The sequence below is a fragment of the Molothrus aeneus genome, chromosome 13, assembly GCF_037042795.1.
Source record: "Molothrus aeneus isolate 106 chromosome 13, BPBGC_Maene_1.0, whole genome shotgun sequence".
NCBI classification, from domain to species: Eukaryota; Metazoa; Chordata; class Aves; order Passeriformes; family Icteridae; genus Molothrus; species Molothrus aeneus.
Window position 1 is genome coordinate 7952702 of NC_089658.1, and position 24278 is coordinate 7976979.

Consider the following 24278-nt stretch of genomic DNA (forward strand, 5'->3'; position numbering starts at 1 on the left):
ATTCTCTATTCCATAGGCAATTCTATGCTGATATCTTGAAAATTACAAAGAACTGTTTAGACATTTAATATTTTTCTTTTAGTTGACTGATACCAGCTGCATCCAACAGCCCTTTACTATTTTACCAGCTAAGACAAAATGGAACAATGCAAACTTTCATATTCTCTTATTTGACCTGGAAAAACTTGAGGAACTTCTCTCATCTCAACTCAATGGATTAAAGTCATCAAAGTCATTCCACAACCAATACACTCTAGAAAGAGCTAAAAGTACTACTGAGAAAAGGGCACTGACGTTAAAAAGAAATAAAACTGCTGCCTTTGTACCTCAAGTAGATGGGCAGGCAGAGACTGTTTGTTCAGACCAAGTTCACAGGGATAATAATGCAGCTAGGCCTATGGAAGAAGGTGGTGGCATAAAAAGATGGAAAAAAATGAAGAGTTCAAGAAAGATCAGAATGCAGCCATCAGGAAACATTGATGTGAACATGGCAACTGATACGGCCAAACTGCTTTTGTCATGTCTCCTACCATGGGGTGTAGATAAAGAAATAGACAATCTCTGTGCAAGACACCTGAACATCTTGAGGCTTCAGTGTCCTGTTTCTTTTGGACTTGTGTCAGATGAAAGCCACCTCTCACTGATGTTGCCAGGATGGAAATGTACTGATTGTGGTGTGCTAGGAGAGCATGGAGTTTTCAATTTGTTTTCAAAAAGAGTCCTTGATTTATCGAACAAATACCTTGCTGCAACTGAAGGACAATTTGGACAGAAGGATGGACATGGGAATAATGATTATGGAACAAGGGACTTGGAAACAGTATTTTTCTTATTTAGCAGAATAGCTTTAATCTACAGGATAATTAACACACCTTCAGCAGTTACAGATGAAATTGAAAGGTAAGAACTTCTTCATTATGAGTGGATTATATTTTCTAATGCCTCTACATCCAAATCTAATTCCTCCTAGTCACACTAGTTCACTTGGTTATACTTTTCTGTCCCAAAACCACAGAGTAATCAAACACAGCAGAGTAATCTCTAAGCATAAATTATTGAATTGGTATTATTCCTACCCCAAACCTTCTCTCTGAAAAGCTTATTAGGTAACACACACAGTCACATACTTTTTGGGAAGAGGATCTTCAACAAGTAAGTCTCCATACTTTCAGCTTCTGCACTCCTTCTTTAGGACTTTGAGATTAGCTCTGTTGGTTAGAGTATAGTGCTAATATCATTGAGGTTGTGGGTCCAATCTCTCTATAGGCCATTCACTTAAGAGGTGGGCTTGGTGATCCTTCTTGGTCCCTTACAGCTAAGAATAGTCTGAGTCTTCTCTTCCTTTGTAGTGATGAAAAATGAAACAAACTTTTCTTAAATATGTACTTCTTTAATGGAGCTTGTGTTCTTTCTCTGGAGCTCTTTGACAGATGTTCTTTGAAGAAAAGAAGATCAGGATGTAATTTTTACATTTTTCTGTTTAACAGATGAAAACTGATGCAAGATTTTTTTTTTCATAAGAGCAAGAACTTGAATTATCTGGCTTCACACCCAGTTTTTTCAGAGATCACTCTTTTCCTTATAGTTCAAACTAAGTAGAATAATGAGGTCTCTTTAGGCACATAGTGAGATGTGCATTAAGCACATTTGTGCTGTTTAAACTTCCACTCCCTATAAGCAATATACTTCCTTTGCCATAGAACCCTTGACTTCACAGATAAATAAAACATAAGAGAGAAGAATAGTCTGCCCTAGTTATACTATCTGAAGTACAATGCCCCCAGTAATGATGGCAGCTCCTGGGAATGAATGCCTCATCAGCCCTTATGTTGTGAAAACCATCTCAAATAGCATTTATGTTACTCAAAGCAAATGTATTGACTAAATGCTTTTTCAGCATTAAAGGAAAAATAACATGCTCAACATTATTTCACCAAGCCAAATAGAGCATGCTAATCAGGCAATGGATATTATCCATGAATTTTTTGTTGTTTGGCAAACATAGTGTTGGTCTGTATTTAGTTTTTTAGGGACAATTAACTTCAGTGTCGGTGATGCTGTGCCCCAAGGCAAGAAGGGGGGGACAGAAAATATTGATCTTGCAGCAAATATCTGCATCTCCCACAAAGCTCCAGGCACTCAGCCTCTCTCAAGACATGTGCACCATCCTGCAGGACAAAAGCACATTTCTCATTTACTTTTGCTGCTAATCGTGTTGCCTATTGGTCCATCTGGAATACGAACACCTACACAAATACTTGTTTCAGGATTCCAGCTTGAACATGAATTCCTTTCCATGCAAAAAAGTACTTTATGCTTGCTTTTTGGAAAGTATTCTTTTGGAAAGACATTGTGTAATTGAAATGAATCAACATACCAAAATCAAGCATTTTTGCCAGACATGGACATCCTGGCTTTGGGACATAAATCCTGTAAATAAGTATTAAAGTTTCTGCAAAGAAAAAAAAAGCCTCCCCCCCCCCCCCCCCCCGCCCAAGTAATGCTATATACTTTTAAGTTTTCTCTAGGATATGTTAAGATGTAAGCCCCTACCATCTTTAACAAATGTTATTTTGGTGGGTTTTCCTTCAAAAAGTACAGTATGCAGCCAAATCTCTTTGGACAGTTGCTTTATCCAAAACTGCAGTATCCTCAAGGGAAAAGAAACCTAGATACTGAATTCTAATTCACCACAGTATTTGCAGAAGCAGTTAGTAGGACAGCTCTCACAGCTTGGATGGTGTTTGTCTATCTGTTGGTTTTTTGCAACTTGACACAGCCTGTGAAAATAAAGGAACCTGCAGCAAAATGTGTCAGATCATAAAAGTGGGACAGAGACAGGAAGAAGCTGGGAAGAAAAGATCTTCAATGAATTTGTTTTCTTCTGCTTTTTAACATTTGTGTCTCAAACTTACAGCTCTCAAGCTGAAAGCTTTCAGAGTGGTTTGGTATTGTAAAGTCTTTTGAAATGTTACAACTCACTGTTCATTGTAGTGAATTTGAAAGGCAAATATATTATTTTTAAAATGACACATAAATGTAGTTTATGCAGGTTACCAATAGTGATTTTTTTAAAAGAAATAGTTCTAAATTGTGCAAGGATTTTGAGTGTGGTTTTTACTTTCTCCGCCATCCATATCCTTTGTTTTCAAGGGTTAGGTTGCTGAGTTAGTGACTCAGAAAGAGTAAGCATATGTACATGCTAGTCTCCTAAATTGTAGCCATTCACTGAAATCCCAAGTATTGTAATGATACTCTAAATTATTTACCACTGTGGGAAAAAAGGGAAACCTATAAAAAAAGGCTTTTAGTTTCCCTTGAACTTTTTTCCTGTGTATTAGGAAAAAACCCAGACAAATTCTTTTGTGAAAATGGTGTTTTAATTCAGTTCTTTACATATGAATTTGTTTCTTTATTGCAAAATAAAGCATCACATTTGGCTCAAAGTTTATTAGGTTTAAGTTCCTGCATTTGGATGGGACTTTTCAGTGTTGTATATTTGTGAATGTTTCAATGCCAAGTTGTAGACAAAAGAATGTGAGTGGCTTCTGAGGAGAAACTTAATTGGGGTTGATAGTAATTGACATCAGAGTACCTACTGTAAAAAAACCCCAACCCTACCTTAATACATAAGGTTTCTTGTATGTGTGTTCAGGTTTTGTTTAATAGTTTCATATTATTTAAGTCCACAGAAACCAGAATCTGTACATGACAAATGGCGAAATGTAGAAGCCATAACACTTTCGTGCCCCAATTTTTATGCGGAATTACCAAGCAGTAAGTATGTGAATTGGCAGTATTAACTTTTAAGTGTTCTGGTTTTGCATGCTTTTTGTTGCTAAAATATGGAATTGAATTTCAATAATGATAAAAAATGCTGCTCTTTATGCTGTCCAATCTGCGAACAGAGAAACTGAATTACTGTTTCTTTTGTGAATATCATGAAAAATGTGTAAACAAAGTGTTAACTGGAATCAATGATATTTTTCCTGTTATGACAAGACGTTTAGTTGAGTTTCTAAAGACTCTTTCCAGCAATCAGAAAAACAGCAATGTAATAAGACAAACACTGCCCTCACCCCCTTCCCCCATCTCCCTCATCACCATTATGTGCCCACCCAATAATATATACAGCCCTCCAAGCAAACTGTTGCCTTAGTAATACAAGAGCCATCCTGACTGTTCAATAATGCCTTGAGACTTCTGGCTCAGGGCAGAATAAAGTAATCTGTTCCTGTTAATGTCCCACAGGCCATTGCTCGTCAATCTTGGCTTTGCAAGCCAGCCTTGGCTTGTTTGCAGTATGTAAATAACGAAAGAACACTTAAATAAAAACCTAATCAGAATATGGACATTTTTCAGTACATATTACCTGAAAAATATAGTGGTTCTCTTACAGAATAAGCTATGTCTAGACTGAAAACACAAATTCTTTTACATCAAACCTTGATGCTGTGCTGTGTAGGTAAACCTTAATATCTTCATCAAAAATTAGTTACCTTTCCTTCTCTGAGTCTTATACGCACCCCAACTCTAGAACTTACAATGACCGCAGAAATATCTATTGGAAAAAAGAGATGGAACATAAAATCAAATGACAATAGAAAATAAGTAGGGGAAATGCATGGAAATGGTGACTAAAATGTTCATTAACATAAAAATAGATTTACTGAGTGATCTAAAAATTCTAAGGTAATCTAATTTATATGCCATATCTCCTAGTTCATACAGTTGTTCAGATTTACAAATTAAAATCTGATCTGAGACTTGCCCATAGCAGAGATTCTAGGAACAAGCTGTTCTTTAGCATCAAGGACAGACTGGACAGCAGAACAGGGAATGCATAGGTAAGTAGTCCAAAACAGAAGTATTCTTAATGTATTTAGGAAGTTGTGGTGAAAGAATACTCCATGGGATATCAGTTCTGCTTAAGAAAAAAAACCAGCAAAAAACCAAAAAAAGACCACAAAAAAACCCCAAGACCCAACACTAATTTAATTTGGGATGAGAATAAATGTTAAAGCAATAGATTGTCTGAACACTCTGTGTTCATTATATTGGATGAGAGCGTGTTCTAAGAAATCACATTTTTTCAGATCTTTTCAGGGATCTTGCTGAAAATTTAAAGATGTTAAAATATTTTTCTGTTTGTGTGCTTCTCTATATGTTGTCAGTTCATAAACTATCTGTGTTTTTCAGGTAAGAGTAGATATCATCCCCCAGACTTTGGGAGCATTTCATTGCTGAAACTCATTTGTTGTTGGAACGACCAATCTGTAAAGGTAGGAAATAGCCTGTGTCAGTTGTAGCAATGTTATCCTTAAGTGCCATTTGCTGTAATTTAGTATTTGGAATCAGTAATGTGACCTAATAGTTATAATTTATGGGGAAACTATTACATAAGTCATGCCATTCAGGTCTGTGGAAAGCAGATTAGTATTACAGTATGAAGTATGCCTTAAAGTAAATGTTTAGATGTGACAAAGTAACTCTCCTACTAATCTTTCATCTAAGTGCTCCTATTCATACCATTTATTTAAGGAATGAGTTTTTTTCCTAACAACCACATGTAACTTACATCAAAAATGCTGGTTTTGGCTCCAGGAAAACAAAATGCCAAAATAAGAACAGTGTCGTTTATTAATGTACTATTATAGAAGAGACTGAAAATGCCCTAGTGAAGAGCAAAAATCCTGAGTCTTTAATTCTTACAACAGTCTTTAAGAACAACTTGCAAGTGATGTAATTATGAGTTCTTCAGGTCAGATGATGCTCATCCCTATTATTAGTGAAGAATCTGAACTCTTGAGAGATAAATAACTTTTTGAGAGTTGACAGGCTGCAGTGAAACAATCTAAGCAGTGAAATCTAGAGTCCATTTTTCATTTTAGAAATATGCATTTTAATAAAGTTGTGTTGTTGTTTGAGGGAGTTAATATTCAGGGATACAAAACTCAAGATGTTATACTCTGACAACAATTGGATTTTATTCCAGAAAGGGAAAATACCTGCTACAAATCTAGTTTATGATATTACTTTTGAAATTGAATGCAACTCTCTGCTACTTCAAATGCAAAGAATATTTTCCAAAGCTGAGTTTTGCAGGGGTGCTCCAGTAATAGTCCTCTGTTCTGTTAGACAAAAATAGTTTCTGCACATATTCACATTCAATTGATTCCAGCATTTCATCTTGAGCTTATCAGTTGTTTATTATATTCCTGCTGTCTGCACATCTTCCATATTACTTCTGAATTCTTTTTCTCTCCCCTTTCTCTTACAAAAAGAGTTTTTCCCTTTCCTTTTCAAACCTCAATAATTGCAATTGTCATGTGGAATGCATAAAATCTCTTGCTGACCTGGTCAGGCACTGGAACTCTTCAGAGAGTAGTTAATATATTTATGAAGTTGTTTTTGTAGCATAACTGATTATGTGAGATCTATGTATTTATGTTTTTGAGTGCATTTAGCAAATGACCAGTGTATACAATGATACTGGTCTCATCTAGTACAGGAGGTTAGTGTGCTGAAAGATAAGGTATGGAATAAGCTGCTTCACAATTTTTCACCTGAAAAGACTTTAAATGTAAGACACTGAAATTGTCAAGTACTGCAAATATCACACTCTTAATGCTTCTCAAATTTTAACATTACTCAGGTACAGCATTGTAGCTGTACTAAGCTTTGATAACCCACTTAGTAGCACAGATTTTAGATTGCTTGCTACCAAAGTGCCATAAAACTTTTAAGAGTCAAAAAAAAAAATTGTTGGCAGTATGTATGATATTTAATGACCACTAGTTTATATGAAACTATAGTTTTTGTTGACATTAAGATGGTTTTGTTGAAACCTTATTTGTGTAATCACAGTTTAATGCCCAGTTTTATTTTATTAATCCTGAGCAGCCTGATTAAGCACTCATGTACATTTACCAAAAACATCACTATTTAGGCTGTTTTTAAAAACTTCTTCTACTGTGATCTTCTGTGAAGGATACTGACTTTCAAGCATGACACAAAGGAGTTACCAATTATTGGTTCCTCATCTCCTTACAGCACTGTAACAGATTCTGTGCAAAGAAAGGAACTGAAAAAACCTGCTGCTAATTTTTTATCTAGGGTCTACTGACTTTTGGAAGTTGAAGGCTGTAGGGAGGTAATTTTCTGACTAAGATTTTAAAAATGTGTATGTTTTTTAAATATTTTCTTAGTATTTTCTTTTCCCCAGATATTTTGAAAGGAAAGGTCATTTTCATCTGTTTTGTTGCTCTTTCAGACAAAATATAGCCATTCCTTGCCACATTCCCATCCCACCCAGAAATGACTTGTGTGTTCATGTTTCCAGAGGGGTATATGGAGAAAAATATATGGTTCAGTAGAAGTATCTAGACAACTGTCCTGACAATTACTGTGCAGAATCAGAGTGAAGCAGACTGGATCATTCCAGTTTTGATGTGTATTTTTGCCCCATGATGTGACTGTTATGGAGGCACTTGGGAGGCAGTTTCTGCAAGGCTCACACCTGTAGAGGTTATGGCCTGAGCAATAACCAGGAGTGATATCGACTGACTTCTCTTCTTAAACACACTCATCAGAAGGAGAATATTATTCCTTGGAAGTAATTGACAAAGTGTAGAAAGGAAAGCCAAGATAACTTAGTATGGATGCAACAATACTACTTATCTCAACTTTTGTTCACTTGTCTTTTTGAATTATTCTGTATTATTGCTGCTTCAGAGTTGAACAATTATCTTTCACTTTTAATATCAGTATTTATAGGTCAACATACATTATTTATACCTCCTCAGTCAAAGAAGCAGCATAATTTGTCACGTTTAACAATCCAAACTAAAAAAACACATTGTATTTTCAACAGCAATTACAATTGTAGGAGAAAAAACGAAAGCATATGCAGTCAATAAGGTAGCTAATTTATATCTAGAAGGACACTAAAGTGGAAGTGATCAGAGAAAATGAAAGGTGCTGATGTAGATTTGTTACATGTTAGAAACAGGAAAAACTACTGGAGATCGTTGAACTTGGTGATAAGGGTAGATGAGGTATATAAATTTTTGGAGTAAGATTCCATGGGAAGACAAAACTAAACATGAAACCACACCAAGCAGTGTGGAAATGCAGGTACAGACACAGTCAAGTAACATGCAGAGACATCTACAGGTGCCTCTTTCGTGTTGTGCCCTTTGTTACAGTTTTTTGCTTTAACATACTGCCTGCCATGCACAGCAGTGATAGAAGTAAAGAGCATCTGATCCAGATTAGTGACAGGTTCTTAGCAGATATCTTTTGTGTACCTCTGTAAGAATTGTTTCATCAAAAATTTCCCCAGGACAATGAAAATGTGTCCGTGTTTCTTTCTCTTTCTTAATTATTATAGATATATTGTAAGAGTCTGCTGCAAAGTCAGGATCTGTAATCCCCAAAGCTCAGGGCTGTATAGATGTGAGGAACTGGAAACTGCCTTTGATGTCCCCTGTAAAATAAAGTTCTATTATAACAAGATGAAGGATTGTGCTATATTGAATCACATAGGGCTGGGTTCACTTGCAGTGAACTTTTACATTGTGGACCTGACTATGGTATATTTGTCTACAATAAAGGATTTTGCCACAAAGGACACCCACAGCCTTTGTTCCACTTAATGATTTGAATTTACAAGGGCATTTATAGGTATTTTTGAGGACAAGTACTTGATTAGTGAGTTGAAACAATCTCTCTTCCAGGCAGTTTGAAAGATCCTGCACATCAACTTTTAGCCATATGAAACTTAAACAATTTTAATAGCTTTTTAATAATATAAATAAGCTTAAAATATATATAAGCTTAAAATGTTTATAATAACATATATTAAACTTAAATTTTTTTGTATTTCATTTAAATTCATATTTAAGTTGAGGTTGAAATCTTAGATTCACCCTGTTTTTCAGGAAATTTCTTGTACTTGAGAATTAATACCTTCCTAAATGGGAAAAATTGTATTCCTTTTCTGAAGGAAATACCAAATGCAGAGAAGGTACACCATGCTGAAATTTAGACTAAGAATTACAAAGGTTTGCAGTCTTTTGTCTAAGGTCTTCATGTGCTATTTAAGTGTCTTTACATCTTAAAATGTCCTTAGTTCTTATGGCACCCTTTTGCTAAAATGAAGGGAAGTATTAACTCTGTCAGACAGTGTCCACACTGCATTGTCCTAATGCCCACATGAGGTACATCAGCTACTGCAAGTGCCATTTACAGGCTGCTCACAACTCCAATGGATGTTTCTTTTCCATAAGAGGGGCTTGAGGAATGATATTTCTCTCTGTGTTAGACAAAAAATTTAGGGGTATTATGTTTGAGCTAGAGGAATAGAGCATCACTCCTAACGACAAAATGTTCTTTAATTTTATCAGAGACATTACATGCCAGAAATTCTAAAATAGTCAAAACCAAGTCACCCCAAGATAACAAGATCATTATTCAGTCTATCAAGCACTTTTGCACACATCAGAAAAAAAGAATGAAGATACTTATTAGCTGTTAGCACCTTGTGTTTTACTAGCATATTTTGTTAGTAATTGTTCATCCTTGAAATCAAGGAGGCAGTAGGTGACTGATTCTAGATTTCACATTAAAGAAAATGAATTTTTATTGGGAAGCAGTCCTGACTGACAACTTACCCTATTTTATTGCCATCTAGTTAACCTTTTTTTTCCTCAGTGTGCATGTAGAGACACATGATTATCACTGTCTGAAAGACTTATTTTTCTAATGACATTCACCAGGACAGTCTCCAGTTTGTGCAAGTTGGTAAAAATTGTCAAATACTTTGATAAATAATTGAGGTACTGATATCATCCAATAATAATTTGCATTTATGACAGATTGTTGAAGCAATGCAAGCAGTGCTGCTGGCAGAAGTTCAGAGGACTATTAATCCCTTGAGAAAGACAGCAATTTGCAGAGAGCCATTGGCCATAGTAGAGAATGGAAATGGTAAGTTTTGGACACTCTCAAAGACTGAGGGAGAGGGATTTGCAATACATTAAAAATAATAGAGTGGTTTGGGTTGGAAAGGACCTTAGAAATCATCCAGTTCCAACTGCCTGCAATGGCCAGGGCCACCTTCCACTTGACCAGGATGCTTAAGGCTTTGTTCAGCCTGGCCTTGAACATTCCCAAGGATGGGACATCCACAATTTCAGGCAACCTGCTCCAGTGCCTCATACCTTTACAATAAAGAATTTCTTCCTCATGTTTAAGCTAAATCTATCCTCTTTCATTTCAAATACATTGCCCCTTTTTCTATACTACAGAACCTTGTAAAATGTCCCTCTCAGAAAATTTTCTTTGTAAGTATAAAATTTGTTGCTATATAATTTTAAAAGAACTTCCTCTAGAATTCAGAGCAAGCTGGGAGTAGAGCTCACAGTACTTTCTATGTGAGACAAGCCAAATGGCCTATTTCTGACTTGATCAGACTAGGAGTTTTCTCATATGATTGTCAAGGAGTTAAAGGACTTTCACACTCTCTCGTCACCTCTAAATACTAAATAAGAAAAGGTAACGTTTCTTTGATTGTATAATAGGTCTGGTATTTGCAAATAAAAGAAGCACTGTATTTGAAATAGAATCAATAAATCATATTGGAAAGAAGTTTTACAAATTTATCTTTTCAGTGACATCAGACCTTACACAGCACTAAAAATTAATTGCTTAAATTTTATAACTTGATAATGTAATACAGAATATTTTACTTTTCTTTTAGAAATAACCTCCATGCAAGGAGATATCAAATGCATTTTACAATTAGATCATTTCATTTTACAAGAAGCTTACTCTTTGCAACTTTACAATGGTGCTAATGTTTATGGTAAAAAAGATTGAACCTGAATTTATGTTATGAAGTTATACTCTTTTTTTTTTTTTAGCCCATTAGCTGAGTCTTAAAATTAAGTGACCTAAATTTTAGATCCAATCTTATTAGTGAGCCTTCACTTGGGAAACTAATTTATTATCTCATTGAGTGTGTGTGTCTGTGATGAAAATTTGTTACCAATATCCTTGTTCCAGCATACTAAAAATGATCAGTGATACTTGCTTCAGGCCACAATACAAAGAGGTGTCTCTATAATTTTGAAATGAAAAACACTTTCAGTGATTGTCATATATGAGTTTATACTTTGCTTACATTTAATATTGTTTCAAATAATTTTGTTTATATGGTTTGGCTCAACCTGCATTGAAACTAAAGCAGCCCCAGCTGTAAAGTTCATGTATGGACCTAATTTCCAATTTCCTGAATTTTCAGGGCATATTTCAATGAAGTATTTTGACAGAGATTTACAGCTAAAATGGAACTAATTTCTCCATTGAAAGTTGCAAATGCAGGTGTCTTCAAACTCCAAATGTGTTTAGATCTTTGGGTTTATTTCAAAACTTTCTGTACTAGATGAAAAAAGCATTTCTGTTACATAAAGAGTGCTGGTATGATTCTAGTAGTCAATTGATGTTTAATTCTAATCAAATCTCAAACAAGTTATGAATTCAGAGGAGTTACTTCCACTCTCTGAAAGGGGGATTTTTTTGTATGTCTAGTAACAAATAGTTTCTACTGTCATTTTGTTCTTAACCCAATTATTTGATGGTTGTTCAAAAAACATCTAGAAAGTTGCTTTGCTAGGAGAACAATATGCATAAGCATTTGTACTGGCTATGAATTTTTCATGCTCCATGATCTGAACTACATAAATACATGCTGCAAAGAAGAGTGGATGTTTTTACATACTCAGAATTTAGTGTACTCTGAAAGAGGCAGAAAACATACAGAATGATTGGAAAAGAGATTTTGAACGTATTTAATATTATGTTAGACTTCTTTTTGTTCTCATTTCCACTTATGTTTGTTGCATTATTTATCACAATATGTAATAGCAGAAGTATTCTTGTTTTGGCTTGTCGGGTTTTGTCATATGTATTGTAAAACTTGATGAGTTCATAGGGAATTGAAGAAATAATTTTATGATTTCTAATATATGAAAGAGTATAACTATTTGTGTCTTGAAATGATATGCAGAAATTTCAGGAGTAGGTCCACGACCAGTGTAATTGTTCGGACAAGTAATTATATCTGGATTTAGTAATTTATCTAATAGGTATGTCATAATTTATTAAATACTCTGTATTTATGGTCTGTACAGTATTTGGCGACTTGTGCAATATCAAGATAAAGATTAAATATTGTTTTGGGTTTTTAAGTTATAGTTTAAGGCTGGCTTTGTGCCCCCTGATCCAAAGTAAAAGAATCTGAATGTTGGCTGCCGTCATGACTGTTTTGTATTGCATTGCATTTTTCTTTACTTGGAATTAATAAGTTAGATCTAGAGAAGTCTAATCTTATTTAACTCAAAAAATTTCCACTGAAGTGAATAGAAGTTTTTTTGTTTTTTTAAAATACAAACTTTCAGAATTTGCCATTCTGTTTTAATCTTTGAAGTTCATAGTATATTATATAATTGGGGCTTTTTTTTCAGAAAGGTACTTATTCCTTTGAAGCTCCTGCATCCTTACTTCATGGTTAAGGCTGATAGAATGTATACAACAGCTTCACTTGATGAATAATTTAAAATGCCATATTTTTCTGTAGTTCCATAAAGACAGAATTGCTTATTTGAATAAAAAACTCCAAGCAAACAAAAACGACAACAAAAGAAAAAACCCAAGTCACCAAACTCATATTTCTCCAGAAACCAAGATAAGGAATTTAAAAAAACCTAAACTGTGCGTGCAAAGCATGCCAGAGAAAGGGTTAACACTATTCTGTCCTAGTACATTCTTCCATTGTTGCTAAAAGGAATTATAAATGCAAACAGCTGCAATTTCTTTATGTTAATGTCAGAGATAATAATTTTGGACCTGTTCCAAACATATTGATAGCAATCTTACTATTGATTTCTGGAGGTTTTTCTTCAGTTCTTCAAAGAAGCTTAGGTTTTCCCTAATTTTTTTGACATTCATCATAATTCTGAAAAAGTATATTGGACTTTATCCCTTCATGCCTTTTTCTACACAGCAATAATCTCAGGTTAATAGTACCATTTAACAGGTTGTCAGTATGGTTGTTTTCTACTCTCATGTGAGTCACAGGCAGTGATTTTCAGGTCTTGAAAATTTATTTATCCACTTTTATATCCACATAGCATAAAGCTAAGGGGAACTATGCTGGCATTCATTTTTCATTTGTAGTGTTTGATCTTATGACATACATGCCTAATCCATACCAAGTCACGTGCAGAACTTCTTTGATCAGAGGAAGTGTGGGGATAAAACCACTGTTGTCATTCCCTAGCCCACTGATTGGACACATAGAAATTGGATATTCCCTCCTGGAGTATATCTGAACCTGTATCTTTCTCAGTGGTAACTCATTGCTTATCTTCAGGGCATTCAGCAATTAGCCATCTACAGATTTATTTTCCCTTTTTTGTGGAAATATCAAAATATTTGCACAGTTAATAGCTAGAAATGAGATTCTCTCACCTCTAGGTGCATTTTGTGTGTAGGACTGCAATTTCCCAATAGCTACTGCACTGAAGCAGTTTCCCATGTGCCATCCTTTGATACCTGTTTCTTCTAATACATAGGGAGCCAAAAATTTCTTATCTGGAACAGCATTACAGCATTCCAGTTCTTCTGGAATTGAGTGCCTCAGTTTTTTGTGAAATTTGAGGAACTGGATTTATTTACCATTTTAAAAAAATTGTGGGGATAAATGTGTTTAAGAACTTAATACTCAGGTAATAAATTGAGGAAATGATGCATGGGATATTCCAGGAATGCCAAAAACTGGAAAAGTGGAAGGACAGCAAAGTATAGGCTTTATTCCTAAATACAGCATAATATTTTAACTGCCTGCTGTATTTGTGAAAAAATGAAATGTGAAAAAATCGCAACACTGAGACTAGTTTGCAATAAATTCTGGCTTGCACTTAAAAATTCCTAGTTTAAGCAACTGCTAATGATTCAAGCTTTTAAGTATATTTGAAAGCTGTTAGCTATAACCTCATCTTTTGTATGTGGTTTTGGAGCCCTTTAAACTATTCAATTAAATAAATTGGTTCATGCAGGAAAAAAGCTTCTGCTGATAAATACCAGAGTGAAATTAATGGTGGCAATTGAATTCCATAGGCCAGTGTAAAGAATTGTCAAAGACTTACCTAGAATCTAACGATATGTTTTGTTAAAATGAGGAATCCGTTCAGTAATGGTAAATCAATGCAGGGCGGGATATAACAGCTCCTGCTCACTAGAGAGGAATAGTGACCTGCGGCACAGGGCTTTAAACGCTGCCATTGTCAGCCTTTCAGAAACCTGTCCAGTCGCAGATGACTTTTTTTATGTCAGCTCTTAGGAAATAATTCTGTGTCTGTCTTTCTACATAGCAAATGAAACTCCTTGCCTGCTCGCTGTCTGAAGGTCTTGTCAAGGAAGTGCAGCCAAAGAGGAGGGTTGCTCTATCTCTGATATATTCTTTCACATTGTCATCTTGTTATAACCTACTTCCTTTTCATATTAGTCAGATTTGCATTCTGACTCTGTATTTGAACAATCAAAGACCCGAAAGATAATCCTGACTTGGAGCATTAGCCCTTTTGGATCACTGATGCCAACAAAAGTTATACAAGATTTCAATGAAAACTTCTGTTGCCTGGCTGCTGGGGAAGTAACTTTTTGGGGGATAAATGCATTGACACAGTTTAACTATAAACACATTTATATAATTTATATTGCTTGTGTTGTGGTGAGATACTAAATGTCCGGAAAACTTCAACAGAACCTGAGGAATCAGTAAATTATCTCAAAAATGAAATTTCTTTATCCAATCTGGTCGTCTTATTAGCACAAACATTTTGTCCAATAAAACAAAGGTTTTAGGTGGAACTGGTATTTTGTGCTCTTGGGCAAGTTCCTATATGCAACAATTCATTAAATTATTAGACATCAGGCGATTTTAAAAAATGATGTGGCAGGCAAGTTTTGTGTGTGTGCATTAGCAATAAGCAGTGTAGGAATTGTGTAATCAACATTTCATCACTATTAATGTGAATTAGATTAATCTGTAATCTCATTTTAGACTGAGAAACAGCAAACCAATTAATCTAACATTTATTTGAAGAATGTACTTTGGGCATAACCTGGTGACAGCAGTAGCTTTCTTCTGTACAGAATAGGCATTAAAAATGAGTATATTGTATCCTAGTTTCATATTACAAATATTTCCAGTAAAAGAATACAAATCAATGCTATATTTTAGCATCTAACTTGCAGTTTAACTATACCACTGTATCATGTCCTATATATCCAATTAAAACTGTAGTTTGATCCAGTAGTCTTTAATATTAGTGGTCAAGTACTAAAGGAAGTAAGCTTATTTCATTCCATGCGTCATATATTTTACCAGAGGACTCCTTAATGTAGCAGAAATCAGATTTGGTGTGTATTTTTACACAAAATCAAATTCAAAAGGCGCCATCTCAGACTCCTACAAAACATTAGGATAGATAGGATTCACTGGTCAAGGAGGTATAAGGATCACATATATTCTAAATTCAAATGCGTAATAAACTTTAGTCAGTTTTGGTTTTTATGTGCTTTTTCCGTGCTTACTGAATGCAAAGAATCTCTAATGCTCTATTTAAATCTTTAAAGGTAAATACTTTGGGAGGGGAGGAGCTGTTAATACAGACATATAAAATTATCATTGGTTCATTTTTAGTCTCTTCTGTTTATTTAGAACTTCATTTGGTGAGGTAAAGTGCAACACTCATCTTAGATTTCACAGTTCTGACTTGGGGCTTCAAAACAGCATGTGAAGGAGCTGCAAATACTCCTTGTTACTTAGTCTCCTCTAAGACTGTCTTCTACTGGTTGTTTTTGGTTTGTTTTTCTTCTTTTGTTGGGTTTGGGTTTTTTTTAGTTTGTTTTTTTTTTTTTTTTGAGGAGCCACTCTTTGTCACGTCTTGTTTCCTTAGTCTGAATGTCTCCTTGCCTATATTGTTGCTCTTAGTTGAACACAGTGTTCAGACTTGCTGAGAGTATATAACCTGAAATCCTTGTTGGAGCCTTGGATTTCTTGTCACAGAGCCATGGGTCAAATAAACCCTTACAACTGGAAGACATCTGAACATAGCATAAGAAATAAGTGTATAAGTTACCAAGTAATGTTTTCATTTCTTGTGTGTCATACTCTCCTTTTTAATCCATTTGTGTCTGTATAACACAGTGTTAATTTTATTCACAAAGGTAGAAAGAACAAAACCTGGAGGTTTTCACCTTGGTTAGTTTATATTTTGAAGTTTGTCCTTTTCCTATTTTAATTTGTAATAATCAATCTCTAACTGCTCAGACTCTGTTCTCTTTATTGTCTACACTGTTAAGGAGTGTAGACAATAAGAGGACAGAGTGATGGCCTTAGTGATGTTTCCCTATTTCTCTGTGCTTTTTTGCTCACCCAGCCTCTGTAAAATCTTGTGAATAAAATAGCAAAAATAGATTACTTAAGTTCTAGCACTTCCCCTAGAATTTTTTGTGCAAATCGTTCTTGCAAAGCTGGGGATTTTCTAGATGGGTCTAATATGAGAGGCAGGCTGAGGTGGGAGAAAAAGTAGTACTGTGTATAGTCCATAATTAACACTGAAACTGAGCTCTGTGCTAACAGCCATAGGTAGCACAGTATTAGAATACCTTGTTCATATTTATAAGACACCATCTAGAGTTTTTCTGTGCTGTATTGATGTTTTGTAATCTCCTGATACTATTTTTATTAATTTCTTTGCTGTTCGATATTCATGTAGGATACTATAGGACCACATAGGGCAGGAAAGACTTGAATAGGTTCTAACCTTGAAAGATTGTAGAGCCAGATGCTTTCTGAGAGAGGAGTGGTTCAGAACAGCATGGCTAAAGGGATGACCCTCAGGCAGAAGTTCTCAACAATATATGATTATATGGCTGCCATGCTTAAAAAATGTTTGCAAGAGTTTGGCAACGTTCTCTTCAGGTTCTGTTGTCTGAATTTTCCTTATCATGGGGAATAAAATCTTTCTGAGACATTTTGACTGCAGTTACCTATGGCTTCTACTGGGCAGTAGTGAAGGCAGAACAATCTGCAGTGTGCAGTTAACAATTTTTGTCATCCTTTAGTTAGTTTTCTGTCATGTAATTGGAATACAATTTATTGAAGGGATTCTTTTTAATGATATATGAAGCAAGGTGCCTTTGAATTTTGCATCTTATATTTTTTAAACTTTTAGGAGATACAGAATGAGTTCCTGAACTTGGTCTATAACTACATATATTTGAAATGTTTCTGTCCTGGAATTCCAGAATAACAGACCTTATTTGGAATGAAATTATAAAATTAATCATGCAAATATTGAACCAACAGAATTACTAATATTGTCTGGCAGTAAGACAAGTTAAATGTTTTAAGAGTTTTTTTTGTTTAAAAAAACCTTGCAGAAAGAGAAATTACTTCAAGCTGCTCCTAATAGTTTTCAGTAAGATGGAAATTTTTCATTATGTGTTTTGTGAAAAACATGCTGAAAGGTAAAACTACTTTATACAAGTCATTATTAGTATGGAAGTAGAGATTTCCAGCTAACACACAGCAGATTGACACAACTGAACAGTGCTTGTCTCTAATAATGAGATCAAGGCATCTGTCTCAGCAAACAAAAAATGGAAATAGCTCAAAATAAAAAAACAAAAATAATTTCCTACCAAGAAAAGTATTCTTTATCAAGAAAACATTGAACCAGTTGGAGGTACGCATATCCATCACCACTAGAATGTATCTCAACAGAGCTGTTAAATTTCAGGATGGACCATGTGTTCATCTCTGGGTGCACTTCTGCACCTGTACACATTTTTAGAAGGCTTAATGCATCTCTTTTTATTTCCAGTCTCATGTGGATAGAATCTGTTTCTCTTTGTTATATAAAAGTAAACTCAGTGTTGTTTCAAAGCAAGTGAACATCATTAAGAGAAGTAGTATTTCATATTTGCATGGTGCACGGAACCAATCAGCACATAATGACTTCCAGATTTTGAAACTTAAGTTGTTCAGTATTCTCTCATGGCTGGTTCATATTTAATGTTTCCCTGTATGCTTTATTTTAAGTACCAAAGTTATGTCCACCAAGTATCCTATCTTGCTTCAGCATCATGTTTTAGTTCTTCAATTCCATTGCTGGTAAAGATGACTATTCAAATGAAGTAAGAATTCAAGAATACAGAAAGCTTTCTGATGTATCTGAGGAAATTTTTGTCAAATTCCAAGTATTTCAGCAGAAGAATTTTTTCTCCCTACTCTTGGAAAAATCCAACTCATATCACACTTAAGATATATATCACTAATTCCCTAAAGACCGGGTGCCAGTATTGTTCTCCTATGATGGATGTTAGTCACATCACCTGCTGCACTACTAGGAGATGCTCAGATAGCCTAGTGTAGAGGGTGAAGTAGGAACCTGAATCCAGGAAGTATTTCCTGTAGTATAATTAGTATCTTGTCTGTGTATTCTTTCCTCTCTACTATTCATTTATCTGAATAGGTTTTGGATTTCTTTTTTCCGTTTTCTCTTCAGAAGTGTAAAAAGAGAGAAGCAATCTGACATAATTAAAGCATGCAAGCTCAATTTACTGTACTAATAATATGGTAATGCTAAAAATTATTCTGTTTCATTTGGACATTAAGTGCTGTCAGGGTTTTGCATCTCACCAAACTGTCAAGTTTAATGCTGACAATGAGCATAAGTCTTTGTCTTGACTGAAAAGACAATTTTTATTTAATGTAAGTTAAGCAGACACTGGTCCTAGCTTGTGTTTTCAGTAAAAAGTAGCATTTTGGTATTTTAGGCAAATTGTTCTAATAGGTGTGTCTCAGATATTTTTAGCAGATTAAGGCCATTCTCAATGCACAGGAAGGAATTTATTATTTAATTAGTATGTCCCCTTGAAAGGTTCAATAGGGCCCCCTTTCACTAGTGACCATTGTTATCTGTGTCAAGGTGTGATATATAGTGTATTACATGAATTACACTTCTGTCAGCAGATTATATTGGGGAATAGTAAAAAAAAAAGTCCATGACTTTAAACCTGTGCTTTTATGTAATGAAATTTAATGGTTTAGTTGTGTGGTTAGGAAGGTTTTAAAATAGAACTTGTACATGGTTAAGGACTTACACTGTTTACAAGCACATTAGAAATAAAGTAAAAGCACCAGCAGAGGGTCTGAGCTAACAGGCACGGCAGGCACATCTGCCTCACACGTTCCAGGAAAAGCAAAGCAAATCACCAAAAAAAAAAATAGACTGGAAGATAGGACAGAAAAGAACATTTTTTCCAGTCTTCTCATGATAATTGCATATAGTAGACATATTTGCAAAACAATTTCTTTAAAGTTCCATATCTTATAAGGGAGTAATTTACTTCAGCCTGGTCTAAGCTGGTTTTGAATGGTCTTGGATGGTCAGCACAAATGTATGCTGGTTTTAGTGATGTTCTAATACAGTTCAGAGCTGTTATAAGATAATGTTCTTTTTCACTCTTTACCTGTGCTTCCTAAAATGTGCTTTTCACTATCTCTGTGTTACTACCTAAAGAGGATTTAAGGGATAGAGCTACTCTAGAATAATAACTCCCCCTTTCCTTGTTGCCCCCTGCCCCGAGTCACACCAAAGTTGATATTGTAGTTGAAGCCTTAGCTCTGTGATGTGGGTTATTTTTTCCTAAATTGACGAATGAGTAACATGACAAGCATAATCTAATTTATGGAGAGAAAAAAATTGATAATTTTGGGATCAGTGGTCAAGTGTGTATGTTTTTTATCTTAAAAATAGGTGCATAATATTGCACTGTATTTACGTGCCCATTACATAGTAATACAATAATACAAAATGAAGAATTTTCAGTCTTTTTCTTGCTGCCTTTGTGTAACGCTTACAATTCTTTATGAGATTTTAGAATAGAATGTGAGGGGAACTGACCCCCTTATAGAAGATATTGTTGTAGAACTCTGTGCTTTTAGGAGTCAAGCAGTAAAAACGTTGCAACAAAACAGAAACCTTTAAGAACCTTGTTTATTGAATTCTGTTGGCTAAAACTGCCAAAAATAAATTAATAGCTGTTACCACTGCAGTGCTTTTTTTGTTCACAAGAAAAATACCTTGACATATTTTTTCATTCTGTGATTGGTACACATTTCAAGGGTATAAATTAATCTTCAAAGGATCCTAGGGAATATCTTTCCTGGACACTTCACTTATACATCAAGTTGGCCATGTTAGCAATCTAATCACAATCCTGTAATTCAGTGGACAACAATTCCTTATTGTGAACAGCATAGCAGCTTTTACTATCATTTAGGTCAGCCTAAGATTGCTGATGCACCATATGTTTCAGGCCATGGATGATGGATGGTATCCTCTGGTGCCCATCCCTAAGTGATTGGAAAGATTGAAGACACACAGTTCACTTAAGCTTGCTTACTATTACATCAAGTAATCAGTGTGATAGGCAAACCTGTGCTCTCTGTGTCACACTGCCCAACTTTCTGCAGGGACATTGTGTCAAAAAAAACAATCTAAGAACATTTCCAGATGACAGGCCAGTTACTAGAACAACCATTTAACAACTGGATTCATCTAAAAAGCTTAATAACATGGAAAAGTCAATACATGTTTTTAAAACACCTTTATTTATATGAACCAGACATGGTGTTTTGTTTTTAAAGGGTTTTTTATTTCAAGATTGAACTTATGCAACCAAGGTGTAATAAAGCATTCCTTTTCATAGTTCAGCCTCTGTTATGTAAAAACATTGTGTTTAACGTTAAACAGAGAGAAGGACTACTCTGAGATCATCTTAAATGCTTTAGAAATTGTTTACAGTTTTGTGGGTAGAAACGCATATCAATTTAAACTTTCAGACTGAAATATTTTTTTATTTCCCAGTGCCTGTCTCTACTGACAGCACTTTGTGTTGTTTTTATTTTCCTCAACTCTGTTGGACCAGCATCAAACCTAGGAAATTGAGAGCATCTTCCTTTTTAAGAAGTTTTAGGTGGCACTGTGCTCAGGAGTCTTTTATATGATACAGGAGGAAAAGCCTGGATAATACTCTCTCACTTTGCATAAAAATCCTGTAAGACTTGCAGCATTTGTTTCAGCACTCAGAATAGATTCAACCAAATAACATCAAGTGAGGTGTTTAAAATGTTATAATTTAAAACTACTACTGGTGTATGGTATTGTAAAAATGGTAAAATAACTGAGTTGAAAGCTGAGTACATGGGTCATAGTATCTGTATGCCACTTCAACCATGAAAAAGGAGCTAGGCAGTTCTGTGAATTCAAAAGTCAGAATTTCAGGGCAGACTTCCTCTTGTCAGTCCTTTGATAGATGACACACTGAATTCCATATCCAGACAATTTAGGCACCAGCCTCTAAAGTAAATATTAAACTAAGGTAATGGGAAAAAAAAGCTATTCTGAGGAAAAGAGTTTGGGGAGTAATGATTAACACTGACTTTAAAACCAAGGATGTCAAAGACATGGGGAGTAGATGTGTTGGTATTAGCAAGACTCATCACTGCAGGACAGAAAATGTTAAAAAGCTGAATAATTCTTGTAGCTGATGTCTGAATATATGAACCTGTCCTTGTTAGAACGGAGGTTTTTGCCATCAATGACACTTTGTTCTTTACTGAGACACTTCCTGGGGAGAGATGTTTACTGCTTTACTGTAACTTGTTCTGCTCTGAGGATGCTCACAGTGGAGCACTAGAGCTGAGAGAGTAAACCCAGAACAAAGTTACAAATGAATGCAAGGATTAATTGAAGCATTTCAAATATAAATTGCACTAGACTGGAATAGTTCATTTGGAAGAAGCCTACAGCAATTGTTTCGTCCAGGACACTACTTTGGCCTTGTCAATGAGGGAAAGAGACCTATAATTAAGGAGAAAGGACTTTAAATATGTGAAAACATATTTTTCTTCAAAGGACATTTGAAGAGAGTGAATGAGAGTAACTTCTGGACAGTTGCTTTAGCGACCCCATTAGCTAATTAAGCTAATAGAAACTTTAACTAAAATATAGCCCAGAGTCAAACTCATGTACTCAAAAATTCTTTGTGGAATTTTTTGCTTTTCTAAAATCAAAAGTATCAGTCAATGTGGTAAGTGTAGAAGTGACCGGGTCTTAGTATTTGTCTCCAGGTTGTACTTCGAAATGAAAGAGGCAGTGCAGCCTTAGCCAGTGTGAATCACAGGCAGCTGTGAGAACCCCAGACAAAATATCCTCAATTTGAACTGTGAATAGAAGTCACTGCTCTTGTCTGAACTGTGCCCCCCAAGTCAGGGTTGCTTGAGTGACTGTAAGTACTTTATATTGGTCAGGTAGTGTAGTATCTTTTCCTAAACATTTTTTGTTAAACATCACAATCATGGAGATAAGTATTCAATTTCTGCTGAAAGCAAATGTGCTATAATTGTTCTCAGGCTTTGCAAAGATGTATTTTATGATATCTGTAGCATCACATCAGTGAAGATTGGAATCACCCCCAAGTCATTAGGAAGACAGGATTTACATTTTGGAAAAAGTAAATTAGTTCCTTTCTGAGGGAGGAAGCACCAGTAGATTTTGGCTCTTACACATAGCAGGGATTTATCTGTATCTTTTAGATGAGGCACTTCCCCTGAACAATCAGCCCTATCACTGCAATAAGAACCCTGTGATAAAACTGATTATATTTTTTCAATCACCACAATTAAAAAGAAAAGAGGTTAAGCTTCTAACTACTGCAATCTGCTGCCCTTTTAAAATGGTATAAAGATGGCAGACACTTATGTTAAACATAGTGGATTGTTGGTAAAGTTAACTGTGTGCATCCAAAAGTGGCAGAATATGGACTAAGGTGCAACCTCAATCTGTGCTGTAATAAAGTAGCTGTTCATCTGTGGTCAGAGATCGTCATGAAAGACCTTGAGTTCCTTCACTTTATTTTGCAGAAAGGCCATCAGACAGCTTTGCATCATCTAACTCTATCAATCAAGGACCTCAACCACTGCTTTCTGCTGAAAGCTTTCCTGTTTGGCTCTGTTTTTCACAGACAGCTCAATAACTTGTCTGTGGAGCTGTGATAAATGTACCATGTGCTTCTAAACTGTCTCTTTAACGCTGAACTGAATTTCAACTCGTAGTGCTTGTAACTAATTGTTTTCATCAGAAACATTTTTTTTACTCATTATTATTCCAGAGGCTCTGATTATCTTTTTTTTTTTTTCAATTATCCTATGGCCATGGTAATATTTGAAAGCTTCCCTACATACAATGGACTCCTAGAAAACTAGGTTTTACTCAGTGAATAAGCTGCCTAGTATAAAGAATAAAATTAAAGGGAATCTGTATGAACAAGAAGTATAAATCTCTAATACTTTTTTAGATGTATGAAGACCAGTATGTATGTGAGTCAGTCCTAAGTGAAATTCAAAAGAGAAGACTAAAAATTAAGTGTAGTTTAAGGATTGAGAAAATATGATGACATATGACAAAATGTTTATAAAATCTGTCATAATAATTAATGTCCTAAACAAGAATACAAGTAAAAGCTTTACATTTTGGGTCGTTAGACATCTTGGAACTTATATGCAGAGAAACTGTTTCTTTGAAATTAAAAAAAGAAAAATTATTACAGTATGCTTATTGCTGTGATAATGTACAAGTTCTGCTTTGAAAATTCACAACTGATTAGTTCATTCAAGTTGCAAAACTGTAGTACACATTCAGAATCAGAAGAAAACAATCTTTTCAAGGAAAAATGACATATGTAATTAGTAAAAGAAAATTAAAGCCACGGCAGAAGCTGTTCTGGTATATGTGAACGTGGCTCCTCTCAAGCATGATTTTGCTAGAACTCTGGCAACCAGGGCTTTGATTTTTGGCCTGTATTTGGATAAAACATACCAAGATGAAAATCTAATTTCTAGTTTTCTTTGTAGTGATTTTAGGAGGAGGAGAGGAAAGAGCATAAGGCATGTTAATTGCTTTTGGGAATAAGCTATTCCAGGTTAAGAAGAATAAATATTGTACACTCTGAAAAGTGTGTTGATTTTTAGTGAACAGAACTAATTTACACATTCTTCATTTAGAGTACAGAGGTAAAATGGATCCTTTGGTGGATGTAGTCACAGCATAAATGTGCAGAATAAAAAATGAAATGGG

General features: G+C 35.0%; 1 protein-coding gene across 1 annotated transcript in view; it reads left to right on the forward strand.

Annotated features, from left to right (window-relative positions):
- Positions 1 to 24278, forward strand: part of WDR72 (WD repeat domain 72) — a 90453-nt gene that overhangs the window by 42106 nt on the left and 24069 nt on the right. Inside the window, exons 14-17 of the mRNA XM_066558846.1 lie at positions 83 to 900; positions 3686 to 3777; positions 5200 to 5282; positions 9879 to 9990. Coding sequence (XP_066414943.1) covers positions 83 to 900; positions 3686 to 3777; positions 5200 to 5282; positions 9879 to 9990 — 1105 coding nt within the window. The remainder of the gene's footprint in view (positions 1 to 82; positions 901 to 3685; positions 3778 to 5199; positions 5283 to 9878; positions 9991 to 24278) is intronic.